Genomic DNA, 21,579 nt, shown 5'->3' with positions numbered 1-21,579 from the left:
AAAAGTATTCAGCAATTCTTCATCTCTATTTGCAAACAGAGATGTATTTTTCAGATGCATTTTTCAAACGAGACTTGTATTTTCCAGCACGAAACTATAAACGTATTTCGGCTAGAAAATTCCTATCTGTGTTTCCACCGGCGCACGTAGGTGCTAGCTGCTGCTGTTTCAGGGGAGGAAGAGGGGGGCAGAGGGCGAGCGCAGGTGCCGAGCTGCCCGGGGAGGTAACGCTCGCAGTCCCGGCGCCCACCACGCCGGCACCCCGCGACCCCGCGCCCCTTCCCCACCACCTCCAACCCCCGGCAGAGGCCGCGGGGCGCAGCTGCCAGCCCGGCTCCACCTCGGGGAGGAGCAGGGGTGGAGAGGGACGGGCTGTGCCCCCACCCCGCCGGCCGCCCCGGGGCCCCGCCGCGCTCGGCCCCGCCTCCCCCCGCTCCCGCGGAGGGCGGGCTCTCCTCCTGCTTACCCGCCGGTGGTGGTGGTGGGCGGCGGGCGGCGGCGCTGCCCCGCGACCTCGAGGCTCTCGCCTGCCCCGGCCCCCGCCTCCTCGGTGCCCGTGAGCGCCGCCTCTTCCCCGGCCCCCGCCTCCTCCGCGGCCGTGGCCGTCCCCGCCGCCTCCTTCAGTCGCCGCCTCGGCCGCCCTCTCCGCGCCGCCGGGCCGCCGCCGGCCGTGCCGGCCGCCTTCCCTGCGGGGCCGACTGCCGCCCCGCTCAGGCTGCATGGCCTGGCTGCGCCCTTCCCCCGCGCCGCCTGTGGCCGGGCCGGCCTGTGCCGCGCCGGTCCCCGCCTACTCCCGGAAAGAGGCCGCCCGCGGAGGGCGAGAGAGGGAAATGGCGGCGCCGGGCGGCGCCCGCGCCCTCGGCAGCTCCCCCTGCCTGCGGCGCCGGCGGCTCGCGCACGGCCGCCCAGCGCAGCCCCCGCGGCCGGGCCCCGAGCACGGCTCCGGGCCCCGGGCCCCGGCAGCGGGCCCGGCCTCCCCGGAGGAGGGGACCCGCGGTCTGCCCCGCTCCTCTTGGGGTGAGCCGCTGGCAGGCGCTTCGGGAGCGTTTGCCCGTGTACCCTCTGCAAATCTCAACGAACAAGGAGTGAAAAACAAATAGCTTTCCACATGTATTTCAAACAAAAATGCATTTAATGTTTAGAAAACAGCACTCTTGGCTAAGGCCATATGAATCATAGAATCATTTAGGTTGGAAAAGACCCTTAAGATCATCAAGTCCAACTGTAAACCTAACACTGCCAAGTCCACCACTAAACCATGTCCCACACCTACACATCTTGTAAATACCTCCAGGGATGGTGACTCAACCACTTCCCTGGGCAGCCTGTTCCAATGCTTGATAACCCTTTCCGTGAAGAACTTTTTCCTAATATCCAATCTAAACCTCCCCTGGCACAACTTGAGGCCATTTCTTCTCATCCTATTGCTTGTTACTTGGGAGAAGAGACCGACACCCACCTCACTACAACCTCCTTTCCGGTAGTTGTAGAGAGCGATAAGGTCTCCCCTGAGCCTCCTCTTCTTCAGGCTAAACAATGCCAGTTCCCTCAGCTACTCCTCATAAGACTTGTTCTCTAGACCCTTCACCAGCTTTGTTGCTTTTCTTTGGACATGCTCCAGCACCTCAATGTCTTTATTGGAGTGAGGGGCCCAAAACTGAACACAGTATTTGAGGTGTGGCCTCACCAGTGCCAAGTACAGGGGGACGATCACTTCCCTAGTCCTGCTGGCCACACTATTTCTGATACAAGCCAGGATGCTATTGGCCTTGTTGGCCACCTGGGCACCCTGCTGGCTCACACTCAGCTGGCTGTTGACCAACACCCCCAGGTCCTTTTCTGCCAGGCAGCTTTCCAGACGCTCTTCCCCAAGCCTGTAGCGTTGCATGGGGTTGTTGTGACCCAAGTGCAGGACTCAAAGTTAGTTTTCTGTAGCAAATGAGGGAAAAAGCAACTGAGCCCTGGCTGACAGGGTGTTGCACACAAGCCTGCACTACATGAAGTGCATGAGGTGACTCTGCAGCCTCTTGAGGAGCGTCTTGCTCTGAGGACACAGAGCAGGGACATGGGAACAGCTTTGTGCCATAGAGCTAGGCTGGTTTGTCCTGCTCTGCTTGAACTGGGCGGGCACCCATGCTGTCCTCAGGAAAGTTCACCAGTTGCCTAACAGCAGGCTTGCCCGATCACTCTTGAGCACGCACGCTGTCATTTGACAACACACATTAAAAGATCGATCTGGTTTTGGAGGGTTTTTAAACCCAACAGTCCTTACAGCAAAATGTGACCAAAACTCCCGTACTGTGAAATCATGGGCTGTAGTGTCTCTGCACTACTACCTGTGGTAAGGACAGCTTAGTTCTGGGGCATAGCGTGCAGCAAATCAGTAAATTAGCTTAGCATGACTCCAGTGCAACACAAGCAAATCAAGTAACAGGGAGCAGCACTGGCAAGCATGTTGCAAAGACATCTAAAGGATTCCTTGTGCAGCCAGCACAGGTCTGGCAGACCCAGTGCTGAGCTAGAGCTAATAAAACCTGGCGAACCCAAGCTGTGCCTGCATCTGTGGTGCAATTAATCTGTGACACGAACAATCTGCCTGCAGATAACTGTAAGCTGACTATATGTACAAATTTAACAACTCACATTAATTAATACTTACAGCTAGATTGAAAAAAATACCACTAATATTTGGCAACAAATAGCAAATATCATTACAACTCACAAGCGTGACGTTCATGCATCAATAACTATGAGACAGCAAAGTCATGATACTGTACATGTGCATTTTGATTTTGTAATTTAATTTTGATCTCCCTATTATTATAATCTCTTATGATAGACAATTAACATAAATTATGTTACCATAGCACACAGAAGTTCCACTCACAGGCACTATTGCCTTGAGTGATACACAAATAGAGAACAAAAGGTTCTATGAGACAAAAGATGATAGAGTATGAAGAGATGATGAGAATGGTCAACATGCCAAGAAGAGATCTTTGCATACTAGCAGCTTAGCTACTGTCAATTTTTATAGGCATCCCAGTAAAACAGCCCATTAGGGAGGGAAGGCTTTGCATGATGATAATGAGAGTGCTTTTTATTTAGAAAATAATTATAGTTTCTATACCATATTAGCAGTGTTCCTCCCGCCCATGTCAGTTCAAACCAAGAACAATTGTGTCAGGTCAACAACAATTTCTGCTTCTCCTGTTGCTCTGAAGTCTGCAATACACATGGGTAGCTTCAGCAGTCTTTCCTCCTAGATCCTTATGTTAGGGAGGGTAAGTGACCTAAGAGGGGGACACACTTGCTACCTATGGCAAATGAAAAAGCATTACAGACCACAGCATCTAGGCAATTTCTAGTCTCCCCTCTTCTGAGAAAAGTGTCATCTTCTGGCAAAAAAAGGCAGAAAGTTCAAACAATCTGCTATAATCATCCTAAGCAGCTGCTCAACCCCAGGTGTTAGGCAAATGTAGAAGTTAGTAGAGGTTTATCCATGTGCCTGACATTCATAGCTGGTGCGTTTTTAAGACCATCTCTAACCTTTGCTGAAATCTTGCAACTTGGAAAAAAGTCATGAGCCCTGGCAGAGTTTCAGGTACATTAGCTGTCAAGGCCCGGAGCGCAGCCCCCTTCTAGGAGCGCCGTTGGCTATGTTAGAGTTTAGCTGGCTGAGTCCAAGGTCAGCTGCTCTGCTGATAAGACCTGTTGTGAAGAAAGCTAGAAGCGAGGGCCTCCCTCTCCTTTCCCTTGGGAACTGCTTTTAAGATGAGGCAGGTCCAAGACCAAGCCAGGAAGCCCAGCCAGCAGATCGAAGTCAGGATCAGAGTCAGGATCAAGGAGGTAGGAGACCAGGTGCAGATGTAGCTGATGCCCAGCTGTGATGTAGCGCAGGAGAGGGCCAGCGGTACAGCCTCAGCTTAAAAGCACAAAGCTGTTGACGGGCAGAACAACTGTGCTGACTGTCCACAGAAAAAGAAGCATAAGCCACGTGAGGTAGTAGAGACACACAGATTCATCTCTCACAGTTCAGCTACCTATCATAGCTATGCAGCTGCTACACACACCTTTGTTTCACATTAAATGAATTCCTACATTTCAACGTTGTGTAAAGATTTGTAAAGACAGTGTGCCCAGCCATCAGGACAGCTCTGACTTGGGGAAAGTCTTTGCAGAATGCAGAACCAGGATGAAATTTCTTTCCTTGCATGGGACTCGTTAGCACTGCTGTGACACTTTAGCTATTCTTGGCTGCTAGACTGGCTCTGGAGGTTGTAGAGAGCCAAGCATACAGATGGTCAACGTGCATATATTATGATTATTACTAGGCTGCAAGGCCTATACATGAACTAGAATCCTGTTGAGTTAGGTTCAATAGACGTTGTGTATAAACAGAATACAGATGCACAAACATCTAAATGTAAGACAGGAGATGACAGATACACACAGATGGAGGAGAACCATTTTGGGTAGTGTGATAGACAGTGGTCTCGGTACACCAGGAAACTTACCATTATCAAATTTTGTCACAACAAGAGATTATCGTTAGGGAGGGTTTGAAGAAGAAAGATGATACACTTCTGTGGATATTTAGGAGACCTGGGACAAAAGTGAAGGAAAACACGAAAGCAAATAAGAGGACAGTGAAAGAAAGTAAGATGCTTTTCTGAAAATTCAACAAGTGGCTGTAAAATATTGATGTATTCAGCTGATGAGAGACAGGACCCAACTACTTGGTACAAAAGATAGATGACGACATGTGGGAAAGGGATAGGCTGTGAAAGCTTGCAGTTAATAAAAGACACTTGCCAAGACCAAAGAAAATAATGTTCTGAGAGTTTGGATGAAAGATGAAAACACAGATAAGTGGTGTGGATGGGTAGGGAGGACCATATAATAGAGATCTGATGCAGAGAGAATCCTAAAGACTTAGAGTTGGACTTTAATAGGTGATTTATGTGATAATTTTAGCTGAACCTGTGTCTGCTTTGAAAAAAGGGATTGTCTTACCGGTTTTTAACCGCCTAGATGCCCGATAAACAAACTGTTAATAATTTATCTTTCATTTCTGACTTAAAAAACTAACTACTATTTGACTATTCCAAAATTACACAGTCTAGCAAGATTAAGCATCGAACAAGTGATTAGCATCATCTGATGTGATGGAATGACTCAAAAACCAGCAGATATCTGTGAAAGAACCAAATTGCCTAATTCAGGCATGCATTCACTGGGACAAGAAAACAGCAGTGACGAATGTAGGAAGGGATGGACATCAGAGGCATGTGTGCATTAATAGAGTGACAGTGGTGCCCTTTCCACCTTTCACTGCTTATGCAAGTATTAAATTGTTTTTGTTGCATTGTTTGTCACTGTGGTCATCCATTGCTGCTTCCTCTTCAGTTTACTCCTTTCTGTCCTCACCCCTACCATTCACTCACCCAAACTACCCAAACTGCACTTCCATGCCTCACCGAATCAGTCTCCTCTGTCCCGAGATCTCCCAATAAAGTCTTTCCTGCCTAACTTATTTTTCCAAAAACATCTTCTTGCCTGCCTTGCCTGCTTCCTTAACTCAAAGATTCCCCCTCAATTGCCCCAAGCACTTATAACACCTAACTGTTTCCCGCTGCCACCATGCCAGCGTGGTTCCTAGCTCCCCATGCATCCTCAGTTTCCTCTTACTCTCTTTATGTTGTTGGTGACTTCTCCAAATTTTGCAAAGATAATTTCTGAAATCTTGACATGTCTTCTACATACTACTGTAGGAAACAACACAGTACTCAGTGTCTGATTGCACTGTAAAACTTTAAGTGTCTGTCTTTAAGAATATGTAGTGTCTCCTAAGGTATTCAAAATGTAAGAGCTGGCGTGATTGACTGTCTTAAGAAACAATAGTTGTTTTGATTGCATTTAGAAATGTCATAAGATGCCAGAGTACATTGTCCTAGAATGTACATTTGTGTGTTTTAGTTATGTTCACAATGATAGAAACAATAATCAAAATGCAAAAAGAGAGCACAAATAATTTGATAGATTGTTTTACAAGTGTTTTATGGTAACTCTAATGGAAGTCTGTGCTATTTAATGAGCTGCTTTCTTGTTCTGTTTTTTCCTTTGATCTTTACAGCTGTCTCCAAAAGAATATTTTCAAGTACAGAAAGCAATATGCAACAGTGCTAAGATCCTGATGACAATACACCAAGAACAAGAATGGAAGTAAATTTATTCAGCAATTCTACTGTTGTAAACAGTTCATCCATCAACCATAAGCAGTTAGAAGGGCATAGCCTCTGGGAAGTCATTACTATTGCCACTGTAACTGCAATTGTAAGCTTAATAACCATAGTGGGAAATATTCTTGTAATGATATCCTTCAAGGTTAACAGTCAGCTCAAAACTGTCAACAATTATTACTTGCTCAGCCTTGCCTGTGCAGATCTCATCATTGGAATATTTTCTATGAACCTTTATACGTCCTATATACTCATAGGCCATTGGTCTCTTGGAAGCCTTGCCTGTGACCTGTGGCTGGCACTGGACTATGTAGCTAGCAACGCCTCAGTAATGAACCTCCTAGTCATCAGTTTTGACAGATATTTTTCCATCACAAGGCCTTTAACTTACAGGGCCAAACGCACACCCAAAAGAGCTGGCATCATGATTGGTCTGGCTTGGCTAATTTCCTTCGTGTTGTGGGCACCCGTAATCTTGTGCTGGCAGTATTTTGTGGGTGAACGAACAGTACCACCTGAAGAGTGCCAGATACAGTTTTTATATGAGCCCATTATCACCTTTGGTACTGCAATTGCTGCTTTTTACATTCCAGTGTCTGTAATGACCATTCTGTATTGCCGCATCTATAAAGAGACAGAGAAACGTACCAAGGACCTTGCTGAACTGCAGGGTTCGGAGTCTGTGGCAGAGTTTGAGATGATAAAGCCTCAGAAAGCTCTCCTGAAGTCTTGCTTCAGTTGCAAGCAACAAAACTTAGTCAAAAGAGAGAGGTGTCAGGCTTCCTGGTCTTCATCTAGTAGAAGTACATCAGCTACGGTGAAAGCTTCTCAGGCAGTGAGTACGTGTAACGACTGGGCTAAGGCTGACCAGTTAACCACCTGCAGCAGCTACGCGTCTTCAGAAGAGGAGGATAAACTTGCCGCTGATTCAGTTTTCCAAGTAACTTACAAAAGTCCATCTAAAGGTAAGGCAGAAGAGTTTAATGAGAGTACGGATGTTGTTGTCAAAGACCAACCTGAAGAAAATGATTTTGAGAACCAGAAATACTTTTTGTCACCTGCCAAAGGCCACGTACAAAAAAGTAAAAAATGTGTGGCCTATAAATTCCGGTTGGTGGTTAAGGCTGATGGCACCCAGGAAGCCAACAATGGTTGCCGTAAAGTAAAAATAACTCCTTGTTCTGCTGCTCTGTCAAAGGATCCTTCCATCAAAAGCATGGATCCAAATATAAATAACCAAATCACCAAAAGGAAACGGATGGTTCTTATAAAGGAACGCAAAGCAGCACAGACTTTAAGTGCCATTCTTTTGGCTTTTATCATCACATGGACTCCCTACAATATTATGGTTTTGATCTCCACATTCTGCTCTGACTGCATTCCCCTGACACTGTGGCACCTTGGATATTGGCTATGCTATGTGAACAGCACTGTTAACCCCATTTGTTATGCCCTCTGTAACAAAACTTTCAGGAAAACTTTTAAGATGCTGCTTTTCTGCCAGTGGAAAAAGAAAAAAGTGGAAGAGAAACTATACTGGCAGGGCAATACCAGACTGCCGTAATTGCTCTTATGTAAGTGATAAGGGGGAAAATAGATATTGACGTAACCTAGTAAATTGACTGTAATTCTGTCTTTTCAAAGCTGTTGCTTTATATGTCTAGGGGTTAAAAAAAATCTGCAGAAAAGTAAAATTTTGCATGAAAGTAGTGTGCTTGGGATGAAGAAGTCAGTGGCTGCTGTGAGCAACACAGGGTATTTTTGATTATGCAGTAGATCTGCATTAAAGTTGTTATGTTTGGGGTCTTCTGTCCTTTCTTTCAGCCTGAGAATATGTAGAGTAAATTATAAACTACTAGAAATCAGTGGGATGATCATCCAGTCATCGGGTCAGTCATCTAGTCTATCTCCCTGTAGTGCAGAACTATTTCTTCCTATAGTTCCTTTCTAGTGTATTGTCTATCTAGTTTTCAATGTACAAAGCAATGGAGCTCGTACTAATTCTGTTCTGAGACTTTTCCACCTGCTGTTGGAATGAAACAAGGACTATCTAAAGGGGGAAATGCTGTCATCCCCAATACTAAATGGTTAGGGAGATTCATAATACTCCAAATGAACACACATATTGTAGGAGAATGTCATACTGAGAAAATTTCCACTTTAAGGATGACTTTTGTGGAGACATAGGAAGGACTCATAGTGGAGGAAATAGATAATGTATTTTGTGTATGAAGAAGCCAGTCCCAATCTCAGTTCCATCATGCAAGTAACTTTCATCTGTAAAAAATGGTGATGGTTAGCAGGTACCTCCGAATTTCTCCATTTCCCAGTGCCTCTGAAGGAAATTTTAAAATTTTATGCGATAGTAACAATGGTACAAATCAGAACTGACTGTAAAGTATAATGGACATAGTCTACCTACTTTACAACACAAGGAAAGTCTTTTTTGCAATCTCTTTTGTTGCACTTCCCCTTGCCCCAAAAGTTTCCATTACTGATGGAATGATGCAGAACAAGAGAAAAGTATGTATCAATGGCCTGTGCATTTAGCTATATATTATGAAATTACTATAAACAGTGATAGAATTGGCATCTCTGAAAGAAGGAAGATTTTTTTAAGTAATTTTTTAATATTTCTATAAAACTATTAAGGACACTTTGCACTTTCATAGCACTTTTTATCTTTAAATATCTTTACAAATACTAGTCAACATCAGATGTTTGGAAACATGATTTATCTTCAGTCACTATCTTCCGGTCCAGCAAAACCCTATCTGCTACAATACTGGGGGCTGGAGTCAACCCCTCTGACGGCTGTGGCTTCTGGGACTGGGCTGTACTGGCCTAGTTACAATGAGCTGAGACTCTGGCCACTAGCTGAGGTTTGCCAGGGCTTTGGGTTTGTGGTGAGGACACTTCTGTGGCAGCGTTGAATTGTATGTGTCTGTCTGATGTCTGTGTTAGATTGGCAGGAGTCCTGCAGCATTGACCGAGTGAATGCGTAAGTGAGGGGCTGCCTTCAGCAGAAGGCCATTGGAATGGAGCTGGTGATCTGGCTCCTTGTGGTGGGAACAAACATGAAGCCTCAGAAAAGGCCACGAGAAAACAAAGTTAATGGTGACAGGAGTCATAAGGAATGAAGTCCTAAAGTAAACAAATATTTATGAATAAATAAGAAAGATCTCCATGTACACAAAGTTCAGATTCAGTTCTAGCCTTTCTATCAAAATTCGGGGTGAGATGCTCTGGAATATTAGTTTGGGGCAATCTTCATATTATATCTACTATACGCTTTAGTGGGACATTGCAGTGGTGACATGACCAGTTGCACATTTCAGGGATTGTATTAGTCATCCTGAATGTACCATTGCTCTCAGTGAAATTGTTCATATAATTTATTAAATTATCATACCATCAAAATTTTTCCCTACAGATAAGTAATTCCTCCATGTCAACAACTACAGTACAGGTAATTAATATTTTTTATCCCCAATTGCCAGAGGGGAACATTGTGTCAGTGAAAGATTAGCAGTGTAGTAATGTAAAAATACGTTCTCTAAATTCACAATTGATTTTGTAACACACCATACTGTGCCTATTATTTTTTGTGCATTAGCATATGATTGCTTATTAAAGGAAAGCATGGGTCTTTATAAAGACCCTTTCATCAACTTTCCTCTGTCACTATCCAGAGCTTTTCTTGTGTACAGTAAATATGTACAAGTTGGTTATTATAGTGGTTTTATTTTATATTACATTGAATCAGACATTCAGTAAACTGTGTTTGATTTTTAGCAAATGAATGTGTCCTGTGGCACAAGCTGTAGTTAAAGGCAAAATTTATGAGGTAGTAGCAGTTCCTGCTAGCTGCAGTGTTGTTGCTAAAGTAAAGCATTGGCTTCTACTGAAATTAAATGGGATATTTTTTGTTGGTTTTGGCTTCTGTTGAACAAGAGTGTTCTGTAAATGTTTATGGACTCTGTGCTCAGTAAATGTATTAGAATACACGGTGATGGATGCAACAATGTTGGTTCAATGTAATTGTGAAATATGTGCTCAAACTATGCTGCTAGCACTTCACCATGTGAGACATTACATGGCCAAACATTGTAAATACCTAGAATTATATAAAGAGGTGTGTGTTGCTTTATTGTTATGTAGGATGTTTATTCTTAAAAAAAATCAAAACCACAAAAAGAAAAACGTGTTCCTTATCAGAGTATCAGTTAGTAGTTAATTATATTTTGTTTTCAAATTATATTTTGTACCTTTAAAAAGTGTTGTGGGACTTTTACAGTGTAGAACAATCTTGTTATTTGTATTTCTGTCCTTTTAATGAACCTTTTACTGATCCTATAATTGATCATGGTCATGGTCATGGACTGGTGAAAAGATCTTTTTTTGTAAAATTACATTTTATTTATACATAATTAAATACACATACATATATTTAGATATGTATGTATGTATTATCAATATACATGCATAAATATACATCCCTAACTAAGCTTCTCAGAGACCAAGCACACTTCAATATTTTTGAATATTGAATTTTCCCACAAACTGGGAGAATCATTTTTGCCTGTCCCTTTTCATGCATACCAGCCTCCCTATATATTCCAGATCCCCATAAATTATCAAGTAACATTAATTTTCTGTAAATATAATTTATGTTTGTAGATAAATACTTGGAAGAGTTCCCAGAATTTTTAAACGGGTATAGAACACCTATAGTTGTCTACTTTCTGTGACTACTTAGCACAGAGTGAAGAGCTTTGCAAAAGACAGAAAGTCAAGATAGAACATAAATGCAGGGGTTTACTTGATAGAAAAAATCCTGTTGAATTGAGGAAGGATGAAATCAAAAGGGTTATAGAGAAAATACTGTAAGAGCCTGTAAAATATGATAGAGAATATTTTGCCATTAATTATATAATTAAGTTGTTAATCATGCTTATCCTACTGAACTATGCATGTCAATTAGTAACTGCTACTAACTGTTGGAAGTTATTTTTATATGTGGATTTTTGTTCCTTATCTCTATTGTACCCATAATGAGACCTGCACTGGGATATATGGACTTGAGTCTAGGTACAGAGACGGTGATGCACTTCATGGCAAAATCCTTAGTTGTACTTCCTTATCACCCTTTAGATATTGTTCCAGTTTTAGAGCTGAGTTTCATGAAAAGTCCCATCTCTAATTTAATTATTCTGATCGTTTTATCTCCCACATAGGGCTTTTCTCAGAAATCGGTGACATTGTGTCCTTGTCATATTTGATAGATGACCTGAACATGTCAAACTATTTTAACTGATAAATCTTAATGCAAATGTAGCTAAGGATAGTCACATACCTGAAGAAATAAAAATGTCACTGGGATGTGGTAAGTATGTTAAATTTAAATGAGAAGTCATTACAACAATTAAAGAATCCCATATCAGTCTGGAAGATGCTGCTTTCTCATAGAATGCAGTTGTTATGAAACTCGATACCGATGGTTGAAACTGAATTGAATACCTGTGGACTTTTTTCAGATTCTGGATTTTGAATAGAATTTTGTAAGATGCTTCTTTACTTGTGGTAGGAAACACAGTTTCCAAATCACCGCTTCATAGTTTGGGATTCCCAAAATCTTCATACTGAAGGAGAATTTTTGGATGCATATGTACTTCTGCCTTCTCTGGATTCTTTCCTCTAGGAAAACAAACAAACAAATGGAATGGTGTAACTTTCCTCTGAAATTAATTTTCTTTGCTTTCTATAGAGATAGCAATAATATGAAGGAATCACTTGGGCGTAGTGAGAAACAAATACCTGTTTCCTCAGTTGTACATAATAATCAAGCTGGAGTCACCATTTGCTGTGACCTGTACATCTAGGTGCCCCTCTGTTGGAAAGGACTCTGCCCAAAAAACTCCATGCTGCTTACTCCTTTTTGATATTACAGAATGGGTTTTTTAAAAAAAAAACCCAACACCCCACATTCACTACTTTTATGAGCTACAGACCATTACAGGTCAGAACTTCCCTCTGAAAGGCTCCCCCACAGCGTTTGCCTTGGGGACTCCAAGGGCTCCATCAGCTCCTGAAATGCTCCTGCAGCTGCTGGGTAGTCAGTGTCTTCTCTGTTTTGAAACGCCCTTCCAAACCTGAACTCCAAAAATGGATACTGTGTCTTTTCACTTAAATACTTGGCTTTCCCTCTACCAAATTAGAAATAGGCCATTTATTTCTTACGTGGTCATCCCAAATCTCCATTGCTGCCTTTTGTACCCACTAAGAAGTTTTCTTCCACATACAATTGACAGCTGGGTGTCATAAAACCTTAAACTTTGATCACTCAAATAAACTTCTTGTTTATGATTTTATTAATAGTTACCCCATATCTATATCTAGTTTAAAAAAAAAAAAAAAGAAAAATTGATAGCATTGTGTTGTAAAACTAGAGGTTATCTATGACTGTTAGTGGTTTCAGAAAGGGATGGTGTTGCAATTGTTTTTTGCATCTTGGTAAATGTATTTCTTCAGGTTTAATAGGCACTGCTGGGCTGTGTATCAGATTAGGAACTTCAGTTTTCATCACACTCAGTAAAACTGCTGCCTTTTACTCAATAGTTATGCCATTAGCCACTAAATGCCATTAGTTTCTTCATATATCTGCTGATATATCAAACAAGTTAGTCTTCCTCAAACAACTAGACATTTAAAATCCTTCAAAAGTTTTCTTCTCAACAAGTATTTCTCCAAACCCTGCTCTCTGATGGCTCCTGTTTCAGTAGACCTCTGAAGTTTGGGGATTTTTACTGAATTCCTGGATTACAATGCCAAGATATAAGCTGGAATATTTTTTACTCCTTACATGGAGCAGCCATCTAGACATAGTGGAGGTCAGACAGTTGTTTTTACTGTATGCCATACATAAGGCCTCCTTAGATGTGCAATTCATCAGGTAGCTATAGGAGGAAGAGTGGAGAGAGGGTATGGTGGAGGATACCAGCTGTGGAGTGTGGCTGGATTCAGCTCTGTACCCCACCACTCTGCCTGGGTCCTGATGCCTTCTGAAATGCAGAAGACATGGGATTGACTAAAGGACTCTTTATTGTGTTAGTTATAGGAGAAAAAATGAGCCCAGGCAGGTAAATGTTGCTAATTTATTGATGCACAGTGTTCAATGCTTGGTCCTAAAACCACTTTGTCATACTTTTAAACCTATGGTTAACGTGTAAAAAAAAGGTATGTGGAAGTCTGGAAATTTATAGTTTAGGTTACACATGTGAAAATCAGAAACAAAAGCAAGCACTTTCTCATATGAAAGCTGAATGATTTTTAAAGACAAATAATAATAAATCAGTGTTTTTGTTAGAAAGAGGTCATCAGGCTCTCTTATTCTGTCAGCTGATACTTTTTTTAGGAAGAATTTTTCCTTCTGCTAAATTCTGAGTTGATTAATGTGATATTGTATGTGAGAATGTGCTTACCTTTCCTACAGTTGAGAAAACAGTATGGGGAGAAATACAAAGTAGCGAAGAGGTGAAGAAACCTATTTTTCTGGTATTGTTACAAGATTGCATGTTTAAAGTGGAACATGCCTCCTATTCAGGGGTGCTTGGAGCTCGAAGTCAGCCATATACCTATTGCTCTAGACCTTGTCATGCTTACTCATTTGGGAAAGACATTTATTTGACCAAATAATTTTTTTCCATCAGATATTCTTGGGAGGACCCACCTCCTTACTTCAAGTCTGTGCAGGAGGCAGTATAATCAGGAAAGGCTAAGAGAGAGAGAGGATAGGAGAAATGTGATAGGGAAAGGAAAGCAGGATTAGACAGAATAGAAACCCCCATGTTTCAGATTGTGATTTTGCTGATTCAGTGTTGACGGCCAGCTGCTCTCAGCACTGTTCTGGGTATCTGGTGATTAAGGTTCAGTGATGGAGGAAAAAAATCTGTTCAGTTAAGACAGCCTTTTGCTAAGGAATTACGAAGTAGAATTTAGTCCACTTTTTAAGGCTCCACGTCCTCCTCTTTAAGAGCTCTAGAAAGAAGTGCTGGTGGGTGTATTGGAATATTCTTACTTATTTTCATCTACTTAGTCCCAAATCCAGCTCAGGTAGTCATTTCCATCCATACTTTGTTTAGAAGTGTGGAACGTACCTCAGTCCCTGAGTTCCATTAAATGTCTTTGTTTGAACTGAATTAATCTTTCTGTCTTGTTTTTGCTTGGAGGCTTGTTGTTAGGAGTTATTATTACATTTTAATCTGATTCCCATACTGGAATTCAGTGTCAGCGTAGGTTTGTAGGACTCCAGTTAATACTAGAGAGTGCCTCCGAAACTGGGCAGCTGGATTTGGGCTGCTGGTGCCCAAGTCATTCATACAGCTTATTTGCACAGTCCTTTCCTCCAAAACCCTCCAAAACAGGCCAAGGGTGGGCTGCAGAGCAGGTTACTCACCTTTGAGGATCAGATGCAGCCTGCTGGCTTTCAGTTGTGCGCTTCCATGTCAAGATTATTCAAAACACATTTTTGGAAGGTGTGTGAGAATCTGGCTATATGGCCAGGAATTCGAACAAAAGCTATGGGAGGCTGGCAGCACTCAGCTGATTTTCTTGTATCCTCATTACAACTTTGAAGGCGTCCTGATAAAGTTACAGCAGAACCCACATTAAATTGACTCAATGACATAAACTCAATTCAGCTACTATCCATTTCTTCCCCTATCACACTTCTGTCTTTGAACACAATTTCAGGGGAAAAAATATCAGATGCTGCAAAATAGACATGTATGCTATATTGGCCTTGGCCACATAACATATCTGTATCTCTTTCTGAAAATGTGGCAGTGCATTGTAAAAAATAAAAATGGCTTTCTTGGCTTTTCCACTTCCCAATTAATTTCTCTTCTTAAGTAACCCTGGCAGTCTTGGTCTTCTCAAAACACAATACAATTTATTTTCTGCAAAGTAATTTTCATGGAAATTATGAGATTCCATTTTTAAATTAAAAAGCAGGAGTTTGCCAGTATCCATTGGTTGGGTTTCTGTAATTGAAATATCTAAGAAAACATACAAGATATTCTAATTATTATCCTGACATTTTGTATAATGCAACAATGAAAACTCTTCAGTTGTCATTCAGCTATTCCAATGATACAGAAATGTGTGAAGTAACCCAAACAGCTGTAAAAGAAAACAAGGTCTTCAAGGTTATCAAAACTGAAATCCTTTTATTTATTATTTTAAAACAGATGAATTTATCATGAAATTTAAAGATTCTCTCTTTATTTTATAATCAGAAAAAAGGCACTGTTTAAATAATGTCAAGGTTGAGTGCCAAAACAATTGAAGCTAGCAAATGTGAAATAAAGCCAACACTCTCTTTTCTCACAGCGGTATTAAAAAAAGAGAAAGCTGAAGCACATCACGGAACAGGGAGAAGCACTGGTCAAAACACGGTAAACAAAGTGGAGTAATATTCAGGAAAAAAATGGAGCAATAAGTAAACAATTGTGAAATCGATTTGATCTTTTAAAAAATGTGTTCACTGAGTTTCTTGGAGAAAAATTCAGAGGAGTTGTAAGCTTTGGATTAGTGGCTTTAAATGGGAAAGCTGATGATCCCATTAGCTCTGGGTGCTCTAAAAACAAGGAAGAAAAGAAAAGCCTATGCTGAATACTTAATTGTGTATGGGATCATTAAAAAGTAGAGATAAAAAGAAGAGTCAATGAAGGGGAAAAGAAGCCATGGGAGATGAGGCTAATTCCAATTTTAGATATTAAAATACCTTTCACTAAAGGTAAAAAGGAAAGGCCTGATGCTGCCCTATGGTACACAATACTCTCCAATATGCATTGTGTAAATGTAGGTACTTCACTGGAAATTTCCTTCCTGCATGATATGTGAAGATGTGCAATTATAGGAGATCAACCGTGAACATTCATACTAGAGCAAAAGCTTCTGAAATGCATGTATATTCATGTATATCTCGTACAAGACATCATATTCTGGATTTCATACCTGAGTCCTCTTACAGCTGAAATACTATAAAATTAATTATTTAAATCCTCTGGTAGAGGCCTCAGTTTCTGACAGTGACTTCTCACTTGTGTGGTTGGTAGAAGTCTATGTCCTGGTCCAGTCCTGGACAATATGCTATCATAAAGCCCTTGCAGAGTCCCAAATTAAATTTTCAATCATGATTACTTAGTGTCATAATTCAGTCAGTGTGAGTTCACTTCAGTCACTGGACAAAGAATCCATGTTCCTTTCAAAGTACATATGGCTTATCTACAGTTCAACTTTCTGACATGGACAGGACTTGGTTGGATATGACAGGCTGTGGTCAATGGGTTTGATCATCATCCATGCAAACTTGCACATGCGTTGCTTGTTGCAGTCCTTTTGCCAGTATATCATGTTCCTACGGTTTAGATTTGCTCCAGCACACGCGTCGTACCACCAGCCTCCCCCAGGAACACCATTGTGTTCCAGTTTAGCACAATTCTGAAAGTAATTGTCATTGTCTCTGTCCTTGGTGGTGAACTTCTGGTTGTCATGGAGATAAGCCTCTGTGTCCAGGGTCAGAGCATCAGTGGCGTTGCCTTTGTATAGACCAACCCTGATTCGGTATTGAGACTCTTCACCTTCAATAAGGAATGGTTCATACTGTCCCCATTTGATTTCAGCGTTTAGGTTTACAAGTTTAACTCCAAGTATATATTGCACAGAGCTGCTAGTTAACTGATGCATATATTCATTTCCTAACCAGTGGTTGTCATGAATGGAGCCAAATCCGTATTTGTAATCCTGCCAGGTCCTATCAAAGTCGACAGTACTATTGGCTGTAATGTGCTGGATTACTGTCCAGCCACCATCCTGCATGTTACAAAAGACAACAATTGGGTCCTCCTTTGGTTGGATGATGTAAAGACCATCTCTGGTATTTCCTTTGGCGCGCTGAAAAATCTCAAAACAATCCCTTGGATAGTCTGAGTAGGGAAAAAAAAAAGTTTTAAAGTAATTTTCTGTTCAAATAGTAAATTTTAGTCATTGAACTCTGTCCTTTAGAGTGAGTGAATGATGGCCTTCTGACTGGAAGCTGAGTCTGACTTCATCCCAGCTGGTGGGCACCTGCTCAGCGAAAGGGGGAAGATTTCAGAGCAGAACATGCAGGAAATCTTCAGAAATTCAAAAAAGAGTTTGTTACCCTGTCATACAACAGAGGTGTGATTTTGCATTTATGACAGAAATATGGTTGAAAAGCCAAAAGTTATGTACAGACCATTCCTTTTCCTCCTGTGTTCTTCCAGTTTGAGTAGTCAGCAAGTTTGTAATTCCCTGTGCCATGTGTTGGACCATGGTGCTTGATTACTAGAGCTAGCCTTATCCTCAACAAATCTAATTTCTCTTTAACCAATTTATACTTCAGGCATCTATGACATCCTTGCATTAAATTCCAATAAGTATGCCATGTGTTCATTGATAAAAGGGAGATATTAAAGCACATTTCTTGCTAATACAAAACTTAAAAACATCTGAGGATTTTCTTAGGAACAGTTCTTGTCACTCAAACTCCAGGCTAAATCTTACCACTGATTTGCAGGTAGAACTACAGTGCTGTGGAGTGCTGAACATCAATATCAGGAAAATAGGTGAAAGTGCTTTTCCACTTTATTGCTTATCCAGTAGACTCAGAGGGTGATGAAAATGGCATATAAGGCTTGGGATGGCCCTCTCTATTGGGCTGAAATATATATACTGTGTTTTTTAAATGTAACTTGCTTATAAGGTAACTTCTTGCTATAGTATAGTATCAAGCATCTCTGAGACTAAGGCACAATGCTCTGCTTTTTACAATTGACTGTGAGACTTCTAAGAGCCAGAATATAATTTATTTAAATATACATTTATGTATGTATGAATGAATATATAGAGAATTCCTTTTATAGAGAAGGATGTTATTCAATGTCTGTTCCGTTACTCAGAAACATGTTTATGAATTGGAATCACTCACTTCTCCATAGAGTTGAAAGGCATGACATTATGTCATTATACTATGGAATATTTGTAATTTAAATTTAATAACAACTTGACAATTTTAATATCTCTATGAGAAAAATTCCTACAGACCACCTGTGATGTAAAATGACAGTTCTTCAGACCTATGAAATCCTATGTTCTGTCCTGACAATGACCGATAGGAATTTAGATACTGTATTTAGAACTTAATTTTTTCTTCTGGGAAACTGGGATAATTCAGGAAAAGTATGGTAAGATGTCCTAATTTTTTTTCAAAAATTTGCCAAAAAATAATTAAGGAAAAATATTTCCAAAGATAAAAATTTAAAATAAAAGCTTAGAAGAAAACTCTTCTCTGCCCAAATCGCTGGCCAGAGAGCCCCTGCTGATCCTTTTACTGAACACATTGTTTTTCTTTTCCTGAACAGAACAGAGTCTGAAAAGAGTCAACCTCATTGTATGGTCTCATGACCAACAGATCAAAAGTACACTGAACAGTTTGGTTAGTGTAAAAAAAAAAAAAAAAAATCCCCCGACTTTCTGGAAAGAGAAAGGGACCATGAGTGACTATTTTATCTGCTACTGGTCCTGTAGGGAACTATATCATGCAGTCTTCTTCACAGAATTATTAAATTTCTTCCCTTCCAACTGGAAAGCATTGTAGACTTCAATAACTGTCACTACTCTTTTAGAAATACTCATCTGGTTCCCAATCTAATTTTATTAACATCCACTGTCCATCTTTTTCTTTCTCATGTCATGTTGTCCGTTAGTTAAATAGTACTTCTTCCTGGGTAATAAGCCCCGATGTACCATGAGGACAACTATATTTTTAATCAGCCTTTGTTTTGTTAGGGTAAATTCTGTTAGGATAAATAAGTTCTTTTATTATTTAGTGTAAGATAAATCTCCTGTTCCTTAATTGTCTTAGTAGCTTTTCTGCACCTCTTCACTGCAAATTAATCTCCTAGAATGTGGGTAAAATTTGCACACAGTATTGCAGATGGCCTTATATAGTGCCACTGATTCTTCCCAAGTCTTATTAAAAACATCTCTGTTGATATATTCTAGGATTGCATTTTTACTGCTTAGTTTCCTTTAATCTAGAGTTTGATCTTTGGATTTTTGTAACTGGTAAGGTCCTCACCTTGCAGTAAAACCTAGAATTTTGTACTTTATTTTCATCCCAATGGTATTACTTAAGAACATCTGATTTTTTTTTTCTGTGTAATATTCTGGTTTTTTGTATTGGCATTTCTCTACTTCATGTTATCATTAAATTTATCAGCATATTCCTATTTTTGCATCAGTATACTTAGTAAGAATACTGAAAAGATCGATTATAAGCAAATACTTCCAGTCTCCCCTTGACTTTGTGGTTTACTTTTCTACCCAAGTCATTGTCGTTTTCTTTTCAATCTCTACTGAAATTATAAAGTAACCCTACCTTCTCTGATTTAATATTGTATGAAGTATTGTATCATAGGCTTTGTAGAAGTCCAGATGGACTAAACCTGTTAAATAGTATTATTCATAGTATCAGTATTGTGTTAAATATAGTCTTTTATATTTGATATTCAGAAGTTTATTGGTACTTCTAAGCCACTCAGGACAGATTTACAGGACTATATAGGCTTTCCAAGGTCTTACTTTTATGCCTTTCATTGCCTAATAGAATCTACAGCCATGAATAGACTACTTCAAATCTCAGTACTATCTGCATGACATTATTAAATACCCTGAAAGAGCAGAACTGTGTACATGACTCTGTACCCCAGTTGTTAGAACATTCACCTGGTAGACATAGCCTGACTCCAAACCTGATCCCATGATTTTATAGAATGATTATTTAAGTGATTTATACAGTGAAGTCCAAGCCAGCGATATATACAGTGACACTTGTATTTGCCCTTCTCAGTGAATATTATTCCTGCAGAAGAGAACAACTTCTATAGACAGATAGTGAGAAAATGATTTAGGCTGATTATTACAGGATTCTCTTGGAAAGTGAATTTTATAAACCCTCAAGTGCCATCAGTCAGAGGACAAAAATGAATCAATCCCACTACTCTTTTTGTGTACATTTTATGTGGGATCTACTCTGGTAAATGTATTAGAAAACCTACCAAGCTGGACCTTGCAAGCTAGATAGGCAGAGGGATGCCTCAGTTATAGGTACCAATGGGATTTAGGTACTGAGGTGTCAGATGTAATCTAGATATGATTGTCCTAAGAATAAATCTTCAAATGCCACAAAGTATTTTTTTACAAAAAAACCTGTTAATTTCTCTTGAATTAGGCGGCAGCTGAGCAAGGGTTTTAAAGATTCTGGACTTCAGGGCAGGACATGTTCAGATTGCAAAGTATTTTTGCAGGGCTAACTTTCAAATACATTGGCTGAAAATGTTACAGCAAAGCAATAAAGTAAAACACAGCATGCATCCAAATCACTCACTCTCTTCATGAGTACCTTGTTCATTGGTGTTGCCCAGTTTCTCATAGCCTCTTTGGGGGAGAAGGTGGGCATTAGCCAAGACCACTGCCTCTTTGGTGCTCACTGACACAGTGCAATGAGAGAGCAAGAACAGAATAAATCCCGCTGAGCTCGTCAACAGCATCTTCCTTCCAAATCAGTCCTCCTGCAGCAATACAGAACTGTAACACAGACTGGAATTGAAAATGGAAAGATTTATGACTTTTAGTATGAAAGTCCTGAAGGAGAAAGGTATTGAAATATCTAGCTTCAATATAGTGAGCCTCTGCCAAAATTGGCTTCTTCCATCTTTCAAGGACCTCTCCTTTTCCTGATGTCTCACACCCTATTTCTGACTGGTCATGCCTCTGACATGGAGCACTGTGCTGCAACACTTAGAACGTCTCTCACCTCTGTCACCTTGTGCCACACTGGGCAATGAAACATAATGTAATTTTGTGTGTGACAAAAAGCTATAGAAAGTAATGTAATGACAAAAGGAAAAGCACATTTTGTATTTATCAGAATTGAATTTTGCTTATTCCCCGAGTCCAAACTGTAGTGAAATAGAGGCACCAATGGTCGAATTGGCACAAACAGTAACACTGGCTCTGCTGACTGTCTGTAGTTCAAACAGTACTCAAAGACATGGCTCTCCGAGTGCTGGGAATATTTCCATGCACTGGAGAACTCACTTCAGTACATCTGGACTACGCTTTTTATGAATTTCCATCTACAGCTTTAAATAATAGGTCACAGGTTTAAATAAGATCAAAAAAAAAAAAAGCTCAATAAACAAAGCAAAAAGAACGTTTCTTCAGCCTCTTCAAAACACACAAGGGTTCA

The 21,579-nt window shown here is 40.6% G+C and overlaps 3 protein-coding genes across 3 annotated transcripts in view; 1 reads left to right on the top strand and 2 right to left on the bottom strand.

Moving 5' to 3' along the window:
• AVEN (apoptosis and caspase activation inhibitor) overlaps positions 1 to 721 on the bottom strand; it is a 101,181-nt gene extending 100,460 nt beyond the window's left edge. The window contains exon 1 of the mRNA XM_050897082.1: positions 467 to 721. Coding sequence (XP_050753039.1) covers positions 467 to 721 — 255 coding nt within the window. The remainder of the gene's footprint in view (positions 1 to 466) is intronic.
• A 5,498-nt stretch (positions 722 to 6,219) lies between these two features.
• On the top strand, positions 6,220 to 7,806 carry CHRM5 (cholinergic receptor muscarinic 5). The gene has a single exon (XM_050898124.1). It carries the CDS (start codon positions 6,220 to 6,222, stop codon positions 7,804 to 7,806), a length of 1,587 nt encoding a protein of 528 aa, XP_050754081.1.
• Positions 7,807 to 16,529: 8,723 nt separating this feature from the next.
• On the bottom strand, positions 16,530 to 20,878 carry LOC127017440 (fibrinogen-like protein 1-like protein). Its single transcript, XM_050898511.1, has 2 exons — positions 20,731 to 20,878; positions 16,530 to 17,230 (listed from the first exon to the last, which is right to left on the bottom strand). The coding sequence occupies exons 1-2, from the start codon at positions 20,876 to 20,878 to the stop codon at positions 16,530 to 16,532; spliced, it is 849 nt and encodes a 282-aa protein (XP_050754468.1).
• Positions 20,879 to 21,579: the final 701 nt, after the last annotated feature.

The sequence above is a fragment of the Gymnogyps californianus genome, chromosome 5 (genome assembly GCF_018139145.2).
Source record: "Gymnogyps californianus isolate 813 chromosome 5, ASM1813914v2, whole genome shotgun sequence".
Classification (NCBI taxonomy): Eukaryota; Metazoa; Chordata; class Aves; order Accipitriformes; family Cathartidae; genus Gymnogyps; species Gymnogyps californianus.
This window is presented reverse-complemented; position numbering and strand designations above follow the sequence as displayed.

Coding starts and splice junctions, on each gene's coding strand:
- CHRM5 (XM_050898124.1), top strand. CDS start 6,220: ATGGAAGTAAATTTATTCAGCAATTCTACTGTTGTAAACAGTTCATCC.
- LOC127017440 (XM_050898511.1), bottom strand. CDS start 20,878: ATGCTGTTGACGAGCTCAGCGGGATTTATTCTGTTCTTGCTCTCTCAT. Junction 17,231..20,730: donor GGGCAACACCAATGAACAAG/GTACTCATGAAG, acceptor TTCCCTACTCAG/ACTATCCAAGGGATTGTTTT.